Source organism: Triturus cristatus, chromosome 2_2, assembly GCF_964204655.1.
Source record: "Triturus cristatus chromosome 2_2, aTriCri1.1, whole genome shotgun sequence".
Lineage (NCBI taxonomy): Eukaryota > Metazoa > Chordata > Amphibia > Caudata > Salamandridae > Triturus > Triturus cristatus.
In genome coordinates this window covers 841,992,987-842,011,187 of record NC_140582.1, presented here as the reverse complement: position 1 = coordinate 842,011,187, position 18,201 = coordinate 841,992,987, and the positions used below count along the sequence as shown (strand labels likewise).

The 18,201-nt window shown below is 44.7% G+C and overlaps 1 protein-coding gene across 2 annotated transcripts in view; it reads right to left on the bottom strand.

Moving 5' to 3' along the window:
- The window catches only part of BEND4 (BEN domain containing 4), a 434,119-nt gene that overhangs the window by 294,014 nt on the left and 121,904 nt on the right, over positions 1-18,201 (bottom strand). For both annotated transcript variants that reach the window (XM_085642172.1, XM_085642173.1), the window contains exon 2: positions 16,181-16,747. In XM_085642172.1, coding sequence (XP_085498298.1) covers positions 16,181-16,747 — 567 coding nt within the window. The remainder of the gene's footprint in view (positions 1-16,180; positions 16,748-18,201) is intronic.

The following is an 18,201-nucleotide window of genomic DNA, read 5'->3' as shown; positions in this document are numbered from 1 at the left end:
TTGCTAATGGCATTGTGACAATCCCAACACTTTATTAAGATCTTTCACCCTCTACCTCAGAAAAATGTCTTTTTATTAGATAGTAGAAACTGTGTATCTTTTAACAATCACATTCTGTTTTTTATAACTTTGTTATGGGGTGGGCTATGTGTTGAACGATTACATTTCTTTTTTTTTTCTAAACAATTGAATTGGTGTTTACGGCAATACCCAAACTGCATTTGCACTTTGTCAGGGGCGTGTGGGAATCTTGGTGGGCTATCTTGGTGGGGCCGCCAGCTTGATTCCAGCCAGCGGTCTAGTTAGCCGCCACATGCTATATCCTTTTCAAGGTATTGAGCTTACAAAGAGCTCCAATACAAATACGCCCAACTGGCGCACTAAAGGCCCATCTGTTCCCGTCCGCCACACGATGGCGCGAGGGGCCAGGAATCATGCCCCTCCCAACAAAAACAGGTTACTCGCCATTAAAGCTGCATTCTCCAAGACAAGCACCAAGTAACAATTGTTTGCACACATGGTCTATAGATAGAGGAGGAAGCTTTTAGGTGGAACATCTTCAGGTTTGAGCCAATTACTCAGTGCATCATGAAACAATCATATGAAATCCCGCCCACCTCCTTTAAATTATTCAGCATCAACTGACGCACTTTAGTTCGCCACCACGCCGCTATCTTTGATTTTATCCAAGATCACCTACCCTATATATTGTTCCTTACTGAAACCTGGCTAAGGCAGTCCACAGTAGCAGAGCTGGCTTTACCACTCCCCCCCTGCCCTTCGGCTACAATTAAAGAAACTGCATAATAGTCAACAGCAGAGGAGGCGGTACAGCCACTGTGCACAAAGCGGCTGTAGGCTGCAGTCTAGACCAGTGCACAATCGAAGACTGTGAGACTGCCTATTTCAAAATCTCCTTAAACAACAACTTCTATCTCACAGGGTTGCTAATTTACAGCCCCCGTGCCCATCCAAAGCTTTTAGAGAGGTACTCACTAACTGCCTGGCCCTACTTGTTATAAAACACCCAAATTTCAATATTATTGGCGATCTGAATCTACATTTTGACTCAGGACAGTGAAGTTCCCAACTTTCTGGACCACCTTATAGCTATGCAACTGCCCCAATTAGTTGTAGGAGCTACACACTCTGCCTGGCACCTTCTCAATCCTGTGTTTTCAAACGTAAGTTATTTACGTGTTTCTATTCCTTGGCCCATGTCCTGGACTGACCGTTATATGGTTCCCATGACTATCAACCTCCAGGTATGCACCTTGGCCCCTAACACTATTCTGAAGAGACCATGGCAGAAACTGTATCTACAGGAATTGGGAAATTAAATTCAGAGCATTCGTTCTCAGTGGAGGCTGCCGGAAACAAGGTAAAGTTCTGGCTTACCTTGATGTCTTTATCCCCACTTGTCAGGGGCCAGTCAAAAAGAAACCTTCGGCCCCATGTTTTATTGAGACTCTTGTTGCCACAAAAAAACACTGTTAAGTGCTTGAGTGGGCCTGGAGGAAAACCTATGAGTCTCTTGCCAAAGTACAATATAGGACAGCTTATAAAATATATCACTAAATGATCAAGAAAGCTACGGCTGAGTTCAATCTCCAAGATCAGCAATAGCACCAATCCAGCTAAAGAAATTTTGACTTTAGTCAATAGTTTAATGAAACCAGCTTTATCGGCTGAGCCTCTACTGACCACTGCGACGAACTAGTAGAGTACCTCAAATGGCTACTCTCACTTTTCCTCTAGCCCTGCTTCTGATCTGTTGGAAAGCACCGGTATGCTGAAGACCCAAGGCAGAACAGAATGCATTTTCTCTACTCAACCGTGCCTCTCTACAGGACCTTTGTAATCAAGTCAAATCTGGCTCTCCCAATGACTATTACACCAATCGGATCTTAAAACGCCAAGATTTTTTAGTCCCATCCTTTAAAAAAAAATCATTATTCACTCTCCCACTTCTACTACAGTGCCTTGTGCTAGGAAGCATGATGAAGTTATTCCTTTGCTTAATATACCTTCCTTGGACCCGGCCAAGCACAAAACACAACCGACAAAGTTTCTGGAGGAAAATCATATTTTGGACACATCCCAAAATAGTTTCAGCCCTTCTCACAGTTCTGAATCTGCAATTTTAGCAGTGTCAAAGATGAAGGCAGTTAATTGACACTGATTCTGCTGGATCTAAGCCCTGCATTTGAATCGGTGTCACATAAGGTGCTACTGCAGAGATTACATAATATAGTGATACGAGGGTCAGCTTTGACCTTGTCACGTGGCCGATAGGAACAGTGTTGACATCGCTAAGTTAGCATGAGACCGGCATCCATGATGCAGCTTCTATGCACGTTACTACATAGCTTTGTTTTTGCACAACTCTGTTTATGCCTTTCACATTAGAACCATCTGCTTTGTTCGTTCTCTGCCTGTTTCTGGAGTTTATTCTGAACACTGTGAGCAAGGTTGATAAACAATGCCCCTTGTTATTCTGTTCTGGTCAGTCCCTAGCACCTAGACAAAACATGCTAATACAGCTGCTGCTGGAAGCTCGTACTTTGATATTATGAGGATACTTGTCTAGATAACACACACTAGGAGAGGGAGCTTTCCAGGAAGAAGAGCAATGTGGTTCCTATGATGTAGATATACCATCTAGGCACTAAGGTATGGGGTCTGCTGAGAAAGCCCAGAGATCTTTTACTATATACTTCTTCTTACCAAGGGGAGGGTGGTTAGGCTTTATAGTCCTTTTTCCACTGTCTTTATAAGTTGACATCTCCCTTTTTGATATATGGCCTAGCTGCAATGCTAACTGTATTAGTTTTATGCATTTTTCTACGGGTTATGGCTCATATACTGCATTTTAGAGAACAACAGTTAAACTTAACATTTTAAACTATATTCATGTTTCAGTCAGTTCTTATACTGTTGGGACTGCAAAGTCCTCTGCATGGTAATGGACATGTACCCATGCCCAGAGTTCCCAACTGTACTGTTGTCTAAATCATAAAGCTGATTTATTTGTTATCAGCAAACACGGCTCATGCGTGTGGGTCATGACATAGGCCGGTCTCACGGATACTGATCTTGTTGGACCAGGAGGAATGCCCAAAGCTCTACCCTCACCTGCCTTCACCAGGGTTTAAGCCGCAGCAGTGCCATGGTGGCAGCATCCTGTGCAGTGATCAGTAGAGGTGATCAGGTCCTTTTTTGCCTATGTCACTGGTGTGAAGTCTACCGGCTCATTCAACTTTTTTAAAGTTCCACTGCTGTGAGCTTAACTCACCCCTTTCCCTACATTGGATGGATGTGAATTGCTGTGTAGCGCAAGAGTAGTGAATGCACTAGATGTATGTGTGCCTTGGAAGGGTACAGTACAGGGATGAAGCAGTGCTGTGCAGTGCATGCATGATGAGTGTGTGCTGGGTGGATGTATACTTGCGAGGGATACATTGCATGAAGATGCAGTGCTGTGCATGCATGGTGAAAGCATGTGCTTAATGCAAGTGTGTTTTGCACAAAGTACACTACATGAAGGGTGAAGTGTTGAGCAACAGGTGCATGGTGAATGTGTGTGCTGGCAGTGTGTTTGCAAGTAGCACACCACAGCACAATACAGAAAGGTTACAGTACTGAGCAGTACGCGCAGAGTAAATGTGTGGGCTGAATGTATGTGTGTCTGGTGTGGTATTACACATGGAGGTAACAGTACTAGACCAGTGACATTACGAAACCTGAGTGGGGCCCCCCTGCAAAGTACATGGAGGGCCCCACCGGCCCACAATTTACCACTTTGCCCCAATGCCAAAAAATCTGGTATATTTCTAAGTGAAACCTCCAACATTTAATGAAATGCTTTTATATTGCCTAGCTCAAACTTTGAATAAGAAAGTGAGAAAAACTCTTAACATATAAGCTACGCCATTTGTAACATTATTGTTGAGGGCATATTATTTGAGACAGCAATCAGAACAATGCCAATGAGCTGGCCTATTGCCTCAGGAACTGCCTATCGTTGAAGGACAAAGAACAACTGTATAGGGTCTGGATTAGAATTGAAATGGATGGAAAATAACTTGAAACTTTGAAAGACAATCCCAAACCTGCAATTTCACAAACTCAACTGACAATATACACGAGCAGTACACAAGATATACCTCAGTAACCTGCCAGCTCCAAGAGAAATAAACTGGTGTGAATTATCTGCATGCCACACACTTGCCAGGGGGTGTCTATGATAATAACCACTCTATAGTATTAAAATGAACTGAGGAAGCAATTTCAAATTCTACCATCATGGCTTTATTAGTTAGCATGACAAAAGCAGGCAGGCAAACAAGGCTGAAGATGGAAACTGCTTGGATGCTTCAGAGCATAGATGCAGCTGTTGGTCTGTATTTATCATTTCTGCAGTGTAAACAATGCTATTTACACGATTTAAGGTCCACATATTATAGACAAGTGCAAACAACACCATAAATAACATCTAATGTAGGATAAAACCAAACCATATTAGCAAGTACCTAATGACAGAATCTATACTATCTGTAACAGGTTGTCTAGAGCCTTGAGAGCCTCACGGGTATGTAGTGCGCTTTACAAATGCTATGATTGATTGATTGAAGCAAAGGAAAAAGAGCAAATACTATCAAAGTGCATAATAAAACAATCAGCAATCCAGCAATAAACACAACCCAAGTGTGTTTTGTAAAACAATCCTTGCTTCTTGCATCAAGGTGAAAACACTTTCAAAGTGCATGATAAAAACAAGTGCAGCAGTATGCAGAAATGAAGCCAGGTTGGGCAAACAATTGCCCATTTGGTTTGTACATGAAGGCGCAAATATTTCAAAGTGACTGGTCAAACAATAACATGCACTGCAGCATACAAAAATCAAACCAGTTTAATCAAACTATAGCCCTTTGGTTTGTGCATGTAGGTGTAAATATGTCACAGTGACTTTTTAAACAATAACAAGTACAGCAAGCAGCTGCATAAAAAGATCCATGTAATGTACCCTTCCCAGGCACATAGACATCTAGCGCAGCGTCAGTACTCCTGCGCAACACTGCACATCTACCTGAAATTGGCCAAGGGTGAGTCAAGCGCACAGCAGCTGAGCTTTTAAAAAATTGAGTGCGCCTGTAGGCCTCACTCCAGTGAAACAGGGCAAAAAGGACCTGTTCACTAAACAGTATGCTGCCACCACCTCCCTTGTGCTGCTTAACTTCTTGTGAGGTCGGTAACCTTCTACCACTATGAGGGTAACACTTTGGGTGCCCCTCCTGGTCCAACAAGATCACATTCTGTGAGACAGGCCTATATCATGGCACACCCACATGATCTGTGCTCACCTATGACAAAAGAAAGAATCAGCACTAGGAATCCAGACAACAGTACAGCCTTGAGGGTAGGGGTACACGTCTTTAAACATGCAGAGGACTTCACGAAAACACACACACACACACACACACACACACCTTTATTTGATTTTGCATTAAAACCATAAAAGCACATTGTATACAATTCATTGAAAGAAGGAAAAAACATTTTGTGAAGAATAATTGGTTGACGAAACCGAGACTATCTGTCTCAGAGGTCTGGGTTAAGTTACTATGAAATTTTTGTAAAGTGCATATTAAAACCAGAGATAAAATTAAGATATTTGTATAAAAACAAATTCATCCATAGCATATTGCAATAACAGTTGACTTATACATGCCGTACACCTATAAACGGATTGTGATACTCCTCTAATACATTTGGTCATGTTAAGGATAATAATTGCATGAAAAAGAAATTCTATCAAGTATAAAACATGCAAAATGCCTTCCACATATCACGGTCTTCCTTTCACTATAAATCCTTCAACCTGGCCTATTTAGTTTTATTCGTGATTTTTACTGTCCTGCTTCTTATGATCCATGCATGGAGCAGGTATCTAGATCGAGCGAAGACCAGGTATTCTGTAGTGTCACTTTTCAGGATTCTAGTGATCTCATTTAAGCGGATAGCTACTAAAATCCAGCAAATAGGGTTTAGCCATGTTCTTCTTGTTTCTTGATACATCGGACAGAAATACAAGAAATGTGTTTCTGACTCAGGTACTGGATCACACACAGAGCAACAGGGCGAAATATCAACCCTGTTCCAATTGCTAACAAAATGATTAATTGGTAAAATACCATACCTAAATTTTAGGTATAATATTTTAGCAAGGGACGGCTCTATTCGATTTAAAAATTCCTCTTGTAGCATGTTATCTTTAAAATTGAGGAACCTGCTTGTCAATTCACCTCCAGAACTCTTGTTGAGCCATCTAACCATAACATGGCTCCAATCATTCTTTTTAAGGTGGATTACGTTCTTTTTTCAATTTTGCTGGGGGTAAGCCACAAATCAAACATGCCAAGTTTGTTCAACCATGTCTTGATATGGTTAAATCGCTCAGTACGCACACACACACTCTTTAAGGAGGAAAAATTCATTGGAATGCAATTATCAAGGCATTTCTTGCCATGATCAAGATCATTATTGTAGGTTTTGAAAACCTCTCTCTGAAGCCATAACAGTGTAGGCAAATACGTTGTCATTCTTCTCCTCAAGCCTGAAGGTAAGCAGTTGAGGTAACACTTGGGTTCTCTATAACATCTTCCCCTACTTTATTGCCTATTTTGAGTTTCTTCCTGCTAAGAAAGATCCACAGTAGGTGAACACTAATATTTCTCTTCAAGATTAAAATATTGTGCAATTTTTACTATGGTTATAAAAGCAGAACATGCAGCAGTCATGGATCATCGGGTAGGCACTAAGGGGAAGCCAATTCAAGGTGTCACCAATAATGGTGCAGGGAAAATGAACTAGTTTTAGTCAAAGGAAACAGGAGACCCCCAACATGCATCTAGTTCCAAGGTTACATTGGTATCATGTATGAAATCATGGGCCTTCTATGGTTCGTGCCAGAATAACCAGAGTCTGCCATGACAGGAGCATTTGTGGTCTTCACTCTGGTTTCCCTGTCCTTAACAGAGACGTTTTAAGCCATGGGCAAAGTGGGCTATGGCCCAAGGCCTCAGGGTTTCAGGTGGCCCGATACAGCTAGCTCTGATTCTTTTAAATGCAGTTTTCCTTTAACATATTTTTAACGTAGGAAACCTATGAGAGTCTATTACACACATTTTGCATGGAATGTTTCATGCAAAATCCATAAAAAATAGTTTCTTTTAGATCACACTAGGTCCTCACAGATGAGAAATGGGAGGACGTCACAGAGATTATTTGCAGTAATATTAGTGAGGTGCTGCTGTGTATCGGTATTGAAAACACACATCACGATCCCTGAATAACATTTAGAATTTGAACCAGTGTGCCTGTGCACTGCCTGTAGCATGAAAGCCCTGATATTGAATCAAAACTTCAAAGCTGCTCCGAACAGGGGCCCCCAAAATCCTTAAGATGTCTCTGGTCCTTAATCATTGGTGCGGCGCTTGGCGTATATTTCTGCAAGCGAATGAGGGCAATGAATTAGCTGATGTCTATGAGCAAGGTCCGCTGAAGTAGCTAAATTCCACATGCACTACACTCTCACATCAAGTATGAGTGCTTTATGCTGGATCTTACCTATTATTCTCACATGCATAGTTTAATTTTGCATTGCACCACTGTAACTTTATTTCTTTGGTGCAGACATAATTTAAAAGATAGAAGCACAGAGTTTATTAAAAAAAAATACTTCTGTATTGAGAAGTGGTTGAGGGAAGACGGAGAATGCATAGCTTTAGAAATCAAGGTGATGCAGCTTTTTCACAATGACCTGCAGACACACTGTCAAGGCTTGCCTTCCAGCTGAACAGTTTTTGACTGCTGTTTTTGCTTCTATTTCTTTACTGAATCTGGTTAGTAAAGTGATAAACAGCTCCATCCCCACATTAAAAAACTTACCTAACTTAGTTGCTTGCAGGCTGCTTCTGTAGCGTTCATGGAGGCAGGTGCAGACTGCTGGTGCTATCGCACGTGCAGTTTAAGCTGTCGTCATGACCCACCCTGACCTACCCTGCGTGATGGCGCACAGATTACGCACCAAATGTTAACGTGCTGGCGTGCGGCTGCTTGATCCCAGCCTGTCTCGGAGGTCGAGGGCCTGTTTTAATAATGGCCTGCCGCCCGTGCACAGAGCCAGCCTTTGCAGTGCATGGGCGGCAGGCCATTATAATTATTGAAATGCTCCTCTGCCTCGGAGACTGTGTCCAGCCGATATGTGCGGTGACAATGTGCGTTGATATTTCGAGCCAGTCTGCAATGTGCTGAGGGGGCCCCCTGCATCCCTAGGTCTACGGGGCCTTTGTTACGCCCCTGTACTGGACAGTGTGTGTGCTGTGCACATATATTGAGTGCAAGTGTGCCTGTAATGGTACATTACAGGGAGGATACTGGGTTCCATTATGGGAAAGCCAGGCCTGCATGGTGAAGATATAAGGAGTAGATGAATCCCCAGACAGATTTGTGTATTTCTGCATTTCTATGAGCCAGGTGGGACACACTAGAGAAGGGAGAGACTCACTCTCTACACTTGAACGGTTGCCCTTTGATTCAGTGATAGATCATAAGGAACACATCTCAGAAAAGGAGATGAGGGTGATAATGAAGAATAGGGCTGGAATTAACCTTTTGATGCACATATCACTGTGGCTGACATCCAGGTGTGAACTCCAGTCACACTTATGCCCTTTTGTGAGACTATCTGCAACAGAATCTCTCCTGCTTGGACAGACAGCCTTTTAAGAGGAAAAGAGAGAAAGGAAGGGTGCACTTCAAGCAAAACCCCTACATAAAACGTCAAAGATACAGACTTCACAATATCATTTGGTACCTGGAAATGGTTTATAAGAGGAGGAGGTTGAGACCTCAAAACTTGTCATCTGCCAAGCAGCCAGATAGGCTGTGTGAGGAGGGATATCTCTGCATGACTTCTGCCTGTGACAGGGACTGAGGGCGAAGGAGTGTGGGTCTCCCTGCTGGGTGAAGGGACATCACCCAGGGAAACCAAGATTACCTGCTCTGGAGCACCAGTGCCGGCCTGCTGGCCAAAACAAAGGTACCCTATGAGGGAGAGGAGAGCACTGGAGGGAGTGACGCCCAGAGGGAAGCCATGTCGAGAGGACTCCTGGAACGAGGTGTGAGAAGAAGGCTGCTACATTGAATAGGTCGCTGCTCCTGTGCAGAATCAGGTAGGCAGCACACTGATGTTAGGAGAGGGCTGCCGTGAAGATAACCAAGAGCAAAAGTGCGGGAAACATGAAGCCCGCAATGCATCGCTGCTACAACCCTGTATGCCAGGAAAGGCCACGATGGAAGTGAACACTGCCAACAAGTGCCAAGGCCATTGCGGGCCTAGAGGCGACCCCGTATGCCAGGACGGGTATGATGAGGAGCAATGAACTTCTTCTAGAAGAGGAAGCACCGGAGCACCTCAGATCAATGCTGGAGACGGCCGTGCAAGCTCTCAGATAGCCCGCGCATACTGGGTGCTGCTGCACCTCCTGCATGCAGTCGACTTGACCGAACAGGGCTGGAGCAATACAAGTGTCCGTGGCTGGGGGGGCGGAGCTTTGCGGCTCGTAAGGCGACAGTGCGTTAGCGGAGCTCTGCTTAGCCATTGAACTTATCCTTCATTATCCTAATTGTTTTCCCGACTGTTTAGCCCAGCAGTGGGTGCCTGGTGTGTCAGAGGCACTCCTGCGTCGACCCATGCTGAAAACGTACGGAGGCGTGGAAAGGATGCTGTGCAGATCCCGCGGTGAAGAAGTGTGCACAGCTGACCGCCACTGAGGCCTGCAACGAGGTGCGGCGCTTCCCCAGGGGGTGCCTCTGTGACGGAGGTGCATCCGATTTCACGATCGCTGCGGCGTCCCTGTGTCGGCGACCCCATGGAGAGGAGCGCGAGTGCTGCCTAAGGCCCCTACTGTATGCGGATGCACTGTGACAGTGTAATTGGAAGCCTGTCTTGGGGCGAGTCTGGGCTTTGCGGCAGCGACACGGAAAACCTGCTGGGCGTCGCGGCGTGGTGTGGCTCAAGAGAGACTGAGCAACTCACTGAAGGTAATCCAGCACAGACGATCCTAGGCGGAGGCAGCGCATCTATTGCCTGGGCCCCCCTGGGAAGGCGAAATATCGCGGAGCACACAGACAGGATGCGCTTGTAGCGAAGAGGTGAGAAGCCTGGGGTCGGCCTGTGCAACCCGATCCCCGGGGCTCAGGTGATGGGCATGCCGACGCGCTGCTGCTAGAGACCTGGTGCCCCACTCTGCCCCTGCTAATAAGATCGGACGACCGGATCCAGAGCATGGGACGTGCACTAGACAGGGAGAAGCCACATCAATAAGTCCGTAGGGGGAGTACATCCATTTCTCCGCTCTGCTCATGATTCCTCCATGAGTAAGGCGAGTTGATTTGAGAAGTGGCGCCTAATTGTGGGGCAACAATCCTGGTGAACCCTGCAGGACAGTCCGGACCCTGTAGAGGCCCCCCTCTGTCTACCTCACTCCTCATCATCTTTGCCTCCTGATTGATTTGGTGATAAGAGTGGGGGGGGGGGGAACACTCCCAATTGCCTTATTCTGCCTCTGCCTTCATCACTGTAAGTACCTACTGTGTTGTCCCCTGGGGTGGCACCGATCCGGGAGGTAGCAGACAGCATGGACCCTCCAGCGATGGGGAAGGGGGACAAGGTTCAGACCAAGCTCGCATTTGAACAATGTAAAACTAGAACTCGGGAGCCGGGTGATTCCCAGCCCCCCCCCCAGAACAGTGTGATATGGTGGAAGAAGCACCTGCAGATCTCTGCCAAATCTTAGCTACTATGCAAGCAAGTCTTAGCTCGATAGATGGAAAAATTTACTTGTTGGTCTATCGTATAGACCGCATGTCCGAACACCTTGATAAACACACTGAACGACTAGACATGGCGGAGAGACGAGTGACTGAGGTGGAGGAGGCGCACATGGAGACTGATGTAGCGCAGAAGCAGATGAGCAAGGCCCTTGCGCCGATACAGGACAAAGCGGATGACTTGGAAGCCAGGTCCAGGAGAAGCAACATACAAATTACTGGCCTTCCGGAGTCCACTGCCACAGGAAACATGGAATTGTTCACTGAATCTCTCTTAGTGACCCTCCTGGGCAATGAAATCTTCTCCAAAATGTTTGAAATTTGGGCCCTAGACCTCCTCCGCGTGCCCCACCGCACCCGATTGTTGCCAAACTACTGAACTACAGGGATAGAGATGCAGCCCTAAAAAGAGCCAAAGAAATAGGGAACTTGCATTATGAGGGCTCTACTATCTTGCTGTTCCCTGATTTCACTGCCAAGGTGCAGGAGGCACGGAGGCAGTTTGTCCCATTGAAGCGTGCACTGCGCGCCCAAGACCTTGACTATGCTCTACCCTGCATGTCTCAGAGCAACGATGAATGGCGTTTCGAAGATCTTCCTGGATCCTAAATCCCTGCAGAAAGCGCTACAGGACTATTCCACAAAGCAGCCGAGGGCTCTACTATCTTGCTGTTCCCTGATTTCACTGCCAAGGTGCAGGAGGCACGGAGGCAGTTTGTCCCATTGAAGCGTGCACTGCGCGCCCAAGACCTTGACTATGCTCTACCCTGCATGTCTCAGAGCAACGATGAATGGCGTTTCGAAGATCTTCCTGGATCCTAAATCCCTGCAGAAAGTTGCAGGGAGCTGCAGAGGGCACTATGGATGAAAACGACTAGAACTGAACCTAACACTACATTCCCACCAGGACATATACAATGAGGGGAAGGAGGGTGGGGGGGGCTGTTGTGCTTCTTATATTTGCAGAACATGTTGCTCCTTGATAATCGCACTGAGCTGCCAGTCGCTACAATCTTGTTTGGTCATGCAGGAGAGAGCGCTCCTACTATGTCAGTATTACGATGCCCGGCTGTCCTCTGGATTTAATCTGTCCTGTGATAGTTAATAGGAGAACCAGAATAGCTGTAAATCAATAGGGGTGAAATTGTATATCTATAACACATGGTGCAAATTGTTATGCCTTTTTTTTGTAAACACTGTGTGATTATGTTTTGGGTAAATGTTTTATATTCCAGATTGTTATATAGGCAGGTTATTGGAATTATACACGTATAAAACAATATACATTTGATGTCAGCATGACTCTTGGGAATAGAGATGCATAATGTATGTACAAGTGATATTTTCTTTTCTATTCTTACAGCCCTGATGAGGTCCCAGGTGGGACGAAACGCGTTGGCTGTGGTTATGTAAAATTTGTTTGGACTTCTAAGAATGTGTTGGAGCATCATACTGAAAATAATCTGAAAAAATAAAGGAATCTATTTGGAAGAAACGTTTTTGGACAACAAACTTTTTTTTCGGACTGCAATATTTGATTGTTGGATAATGATTATTTTCCCACTCCTTCCAGTTATTATACTAAAGCCTGGTAAGCCCCCTGACGAGTGCTCCTTGTTCCACCCACTGTCACTATTGAACGTTGATACCAAAATATATAAGATTTTAGCTAATCGCTTTGCACCGTTAGTTCCGAAATTGGCTAACACAGAACAGGCGTGGTTTGTACCAGGCCAGAACCTAACATACAATTTGCGCACTTTCTTTGGTACAGTCCAACCTGTTAACCCAGAGGTTAGAGCAACAGCAGTTTTCTTAGATGCAGAAAAAGCGTTTGACTCGATTGAATGGGCATTTATGGGGGCGGTATTAGGAAGCATGGGGGGTGAAATATTTCTTCAATTGGGTGCGGTACTGTACAACTTACCTTCTGCTAGAATTTGAATAAGTGATATGGTTACTGCCCCCGTAAAAATGTCTAGAGGCACCAGGCAGGGATGCCCATTGTTTCCTCTTGTATACGCTATAGTGGCAGAACCCCTAGCATGAGCGCTTAGGGTATACCATGGATTTCGTGAGCTCTGTTTTCACAACTACAATTTAATAGTGTCATCGTACGCGGACGACACTTTGCTTTACATTAGAAACCCAGAGGTCAATCTGTCCCCGGTGCTCAGAGAAGTTGTCCGATTTGGGGAGCTTTCTGGATTAAAAATCAACTGGACTAAGTCCATAATGTTCCCCTTGACCAAATCCACCGCTCCTATAGAGTTTGATTTTCCATTGACTTGGTCTACAGACCCTGTCCGATATCTAGGCATACAGATACACACTGACCCTGAGATAGTTTTCAAGGAAAATTATGGAATGGCAGCTACTAAGCTTGAAGAGGATGTGGACCGCTGGATACGATTGCCTATTTCTCTGCTCGGGCGTATATCGCTGATGAAAACGGTGATTCTCCAGAGGTTCTCGTTTTTGTTTTTAAATATTCCCTTGGTCCTTCCGGCACACTTTCTTAAACTATTACCTCCATATTAACGAAACTGGCTTGGGCGGGGAAGCAGCCACGAGTTCAGTGGAAGGTGCATACCCTACCTTACAGCCTTGGTGGGCTGGGAGCCCCAGATATGGACCTGTATTATATAGTAGCACAAAGTTCCCACGCATTCTATTGGATACACCAGAATTTAGACCCTCCACATTTACACATTGAAAAGGTGGCTGTTGCCCCTACTGAGCTACCCACTCGCTTGTTTTGCTCCCCCGATCGTCGCACGGGAATTCTCGACTCCATTAATTCCACTGTACATGTGCGGCATGATCTGGTGAAGAGACAGGCGTGCAATATACTGTACTCTCCAATTGCTCCGCTGGAATGGTGTGCTTGGCTCCCTATGAATAGGGATCGGGCAACACTCAAAGCATTAAAGACTATAAACATGACTAAAGCTGGCGAGTTCTTCTTGGAAGGTAGAGCACGTACGTGGGCTGAAGTTGAGGCTGAAAGTCATGAAGTCACACCATTAGTGCAATTCCAGTACCATATGGTGAGGCACGCCATGTGAGAGATATTAGTCGACGAAATGGCGGAGCCACCAGAGGTAGCTCCTCTCACACTTATATTAAAATCGGAGTCCATCTGCAGATTGGTGTCTAATATTTATGGTGTAGTCCAAAACTACCGCAAGAATTTTTATACAAAGTCAAGGCTGGAGTGGCAAAATGATCGAGACAGGATTATAGATGACGACATCCGGAGATACAGCTGCGAAGCGACGCCTGCGACTCTTCTTAAATGGCCACCATCGGCTAATTCATTTCAAATACTTACAAACAGTCTATTACACACCTGAGAGTCTCTTTGAGTGTGAAAGGTGCAGAGTGAGCCCTGCAGAATTTTTACATGTGGCCTGGTTATGTCCAACGGTCGCCAAATATTGGAAGCAGATATTCCAGACACTGAGCAACATCACTGACGTGAGGTGTCCATATCCCCTGATCCTTTGACTGCCCTGTTGGGCTATACTAAGAAAGTAAAGAAGGAAATCCGAAGATTGGTTCAGATGGGTTTATTAATTGCAAAGCCTAAAATAGCAATGTGTGTGGCCCCCCATCCACTATGCAAGAGTGGTCATGAGTTATATTATACTGTAATACACAGACGGAACTGTATAGAGAGCTATTCTCCCCCACCCCCGAGTCGCCCTAAAAACCTTTGGGGATTGTGTCATGCATATTTAGCGGAAAAGGCTCTGCCAACCTCTGATTAGGTCCCTGACACGGCAGGTACCCCACCGACTTTGTGGATGCTGGCTGCTGACACGTTACTGATACCTGGTGTCAAATTGAGTAACCAACCTGACGTGTTCTAAAAGTATGTGTAATGCATAGACGTATCCACTGTGTATTTTTGAAGACGCTACTGTGGTTCTTGTATGTTTACAATTTGATTCAATTTCCCTTTTTATTTCTTATGTTAATGCTTCTATTAAACTTACTATGTCATGTACTTTCCATGTTGCTCAGCTAAAGAAGCAAGAGAGGACTGTAAACCTTAATAAATACAACAATAAAAAAAAAATGTCAAAGTGTCCGTGGTTGGTTACCCCCCTGAGATGCTGGACACTGCCTCGCTGCTGGAGTGGGTAAGACTTGATCTGGGCCTACAGGGCCCTCTGGAACTCACTGCTATAAGTGGTGCGGCACCACAGTCACTTCTGACTACTTCCTACCAGTCAGAGTGAACACTTAAGTAAGGCCTAGTAGTGAAGATTCCCTGGATGCAGCCACCAGTGAATGGGGAATAACTCCAAACATGTTACGAAGAGTGGCTGGGACAGAGACAAGCCAGAGAAACACTAGAGTCCCTACCTCAAGAGGATTGTTTTATTGCTTATGAATGTCGTATTACTACTTTGATTGCATAGAGTTAGAAATAAAATACTTCTTTTTAATATAAAAATAAGTATCTGACTTGACATTGATTTATTTTGATTACTGTGTGCTTTTTGACTTATGAGTCGAGTTCACTTACCTGTACCCACACTTTCCCCCCGAGGGAGCCTTAGACTGCTTGACCACAGCTACCACCGAGAGTCAGGTGCAGAAGGGATACTTGGCCCAGTTGCTCAGGATCCATAGTAGGTCAAGCCCATGACATCAGGAGTAAAAGGCCTCAACCACCACAGTGGGTACCAGTAACCCCCTCCATGCCCCGTGGCCCTCAGAAAAGGTTTCTGACAGATATATACATACTTATACATAGAGAGCAAGAGAGTGAAGGAGAGTTATCGCCACATCAGGCTTTTCCTGCTGCTCCTGTACTTTAAAAAAAAAAAAAAAGCAGCTGCTTTTCTAGGGAGAATCTTGTCAACCACTGTCAATTATCTGGAACCTCCAGATCCTGCATCTCAGCAAAGCAATATCCCCCACTAAACTTACCTGTCCCAACTGTATGTTTATTTTGTGCAGAAACTAGAATTCTTCTGTATTCTCTCTCTTCCTTGTGATACTGCGAACTACCTAGATTCAGCTTATATAAACACCAACATTGGTCAGAATATTCTTGTCATTATAAGTCAAATTATGCGGTAAACAACTTGTGAATTTATGCGACAACATAGGGCCTTATTTAGAGTTTGGCAGACTAGATACTCAGTCACAAACGTGGCGGATATCTTGCCCCCCTAGTACAAGAGTATTATAGCCTATGCCACTTGTAATACAGCAGACGGGACATGACAGCACTAAATAAGGCCCATAGTTTCTAAATACACTTTACCTGGAATGCTCTCTAGTTTTCTCCGAAGCTCCTCATTTTCCTGCTGAAGTGATATGACCTCCTGCTCCAGCTCTTGACATCGTGGACAATATCCTTCCTCTTCATCCTCATCCTCCTCTTCTGGAAGAGTGGAAGATGAGGGATGGCCATGAGATTCTGAGGTTGCCGGCGATGTCCATCCACCCATTGTGTGGGCTGGGGATGTCAAGAGAGGATCCACATCTGTCAAATGCCTGAACTCATTTAACGAAGAGTTATTCTGAGAGGGAATACTTCCTGCAAGTAAGTAGTTTTGAAGAGACTCTGTAAAGACCCGAAGAAAGGCTGAGGTTTGTTGTTTTTTCTCTATGTACTGCATATCTATGCTTACACCATTTGAAGTCTGGCTTTGCAGCCCATTCCTGCGCTGGCACTGCTCCTGCCTCCCATGGTAGCCTGAGCCCTCCTGCTTTATGCTAGATATTGTTGACTGAGGCTGGTTGGACTCAAGTAGTTTGCCACTGCAATTTAAAAGTCCAAGAACTCGGCTGCATTGCTTGGCAAAGGCATCCAGGATCATACGACTCTCTAAAATGAGAGGAAAAGATGACATTATAAATAATTCACTCAAAAGATGACACATGTACATAAAGAGAGATAAAGCAGAACTGTGGTGTTTTTGCTCTTAAGTCATGGTGCTTCCATTTTAATTGCATCAAATCTTACATCCGGTTTCATTGTTTTCATATTTCTAGAGTAAATGTTTAGACTGAAAAATAATAAATCAGGTTTAGTGTTTGAGAGAATGGCTTGATCAGTATGATCAACCACCATTTAACCAAGTAAAAATTATAACTTTTCCATATTTGATTATTTATGCCTTTTAAGTTACTTAAAGTGTGGGGTGGCTAAGGACATCAATGTTTACTTTAAAGAAAAAAAACACATTTTCTTCTCTCTAAGAAAAATATCTTACAGAAAACTTGCTTAGGCCTGTCTCTTGTGACCATCAACTCTCCTTCCCATCAGTTAGGTAAGGCGCCCTCTGCAGTCTTTGTAATGCCTATAACAGTAACATGTTGCAGCCGAAGTTGAGATTCCCAGTTCAGCTAAAATAAATCATTCATTCGGAAGAAATGTGCTTCCATTGTACAATTTTATGCTTGCTAACCTACCGAGACAGGGGGTGCGACCATGGGCTAGAACTAAGAACGCTAGCTTCCGTCAGCTCCAGCCTGATGACATTTGAAGAGAAAATCCACCCAGCTTACCTGCAGGCTCGCATGAAGTAATCACCCTGTAAACAAATATGAGTTAAACAGATGCCACATAGCCCCCATCTTGGTAAAAAGCCACATTCTAGGGTCTTAAAAGGTTCTGCGAAGGACGCCTTGCACTGTCGACCATAGGTCAGTAGGAGTTTGGTATGTTTGGGCGGTGGGGTGAGATTCCTCTGTTTTGCACGATTTGCGGCTCCCCTCCCCCTCTCTGTGTGTAATAGTTGTGTCTGCCTTGTGACGTTACCACGAGAATTTACGGAGCCAGAACAGAAGAAGCGGGGGGGTTGTAAGAAGTAGATTTGAAGGTGTTACGATTAATAAAGAGCACTGTTCCAGCATCCTGGTGTGCCAGAACAACACATTTGAACGATTTGAAGCTAGGAACATATACAAGACTGCACAAATAAAGCCATCCACCCCTCCACCCCTCACTAACTAGCAAACAAACTCAAAATAACAGGTGGCTCTAGACTGTCATGTAATGCTGAAAATATGCTGCTCAAACCTCCACTGTGAAGGCATGGTGTGGTACCATGCTTAATTTGCAAGAGATTAAGCGCTGGGCACTATGGTTTTGCTCAGAAACCCATGGCCCTAGTTATTGAGTGTTGTGGTGCCAAATACCAAGGTTGCTGCATAGTCTTACTCCCACCTAATGCCTCATAATCCACCAACAGCCACTTTCTGTCACCTTATCTCACTATTGTCCGTTCTTTTTGATACCTGCTGTCTCCCACTACGTCCACCACCACCATGTCCCCA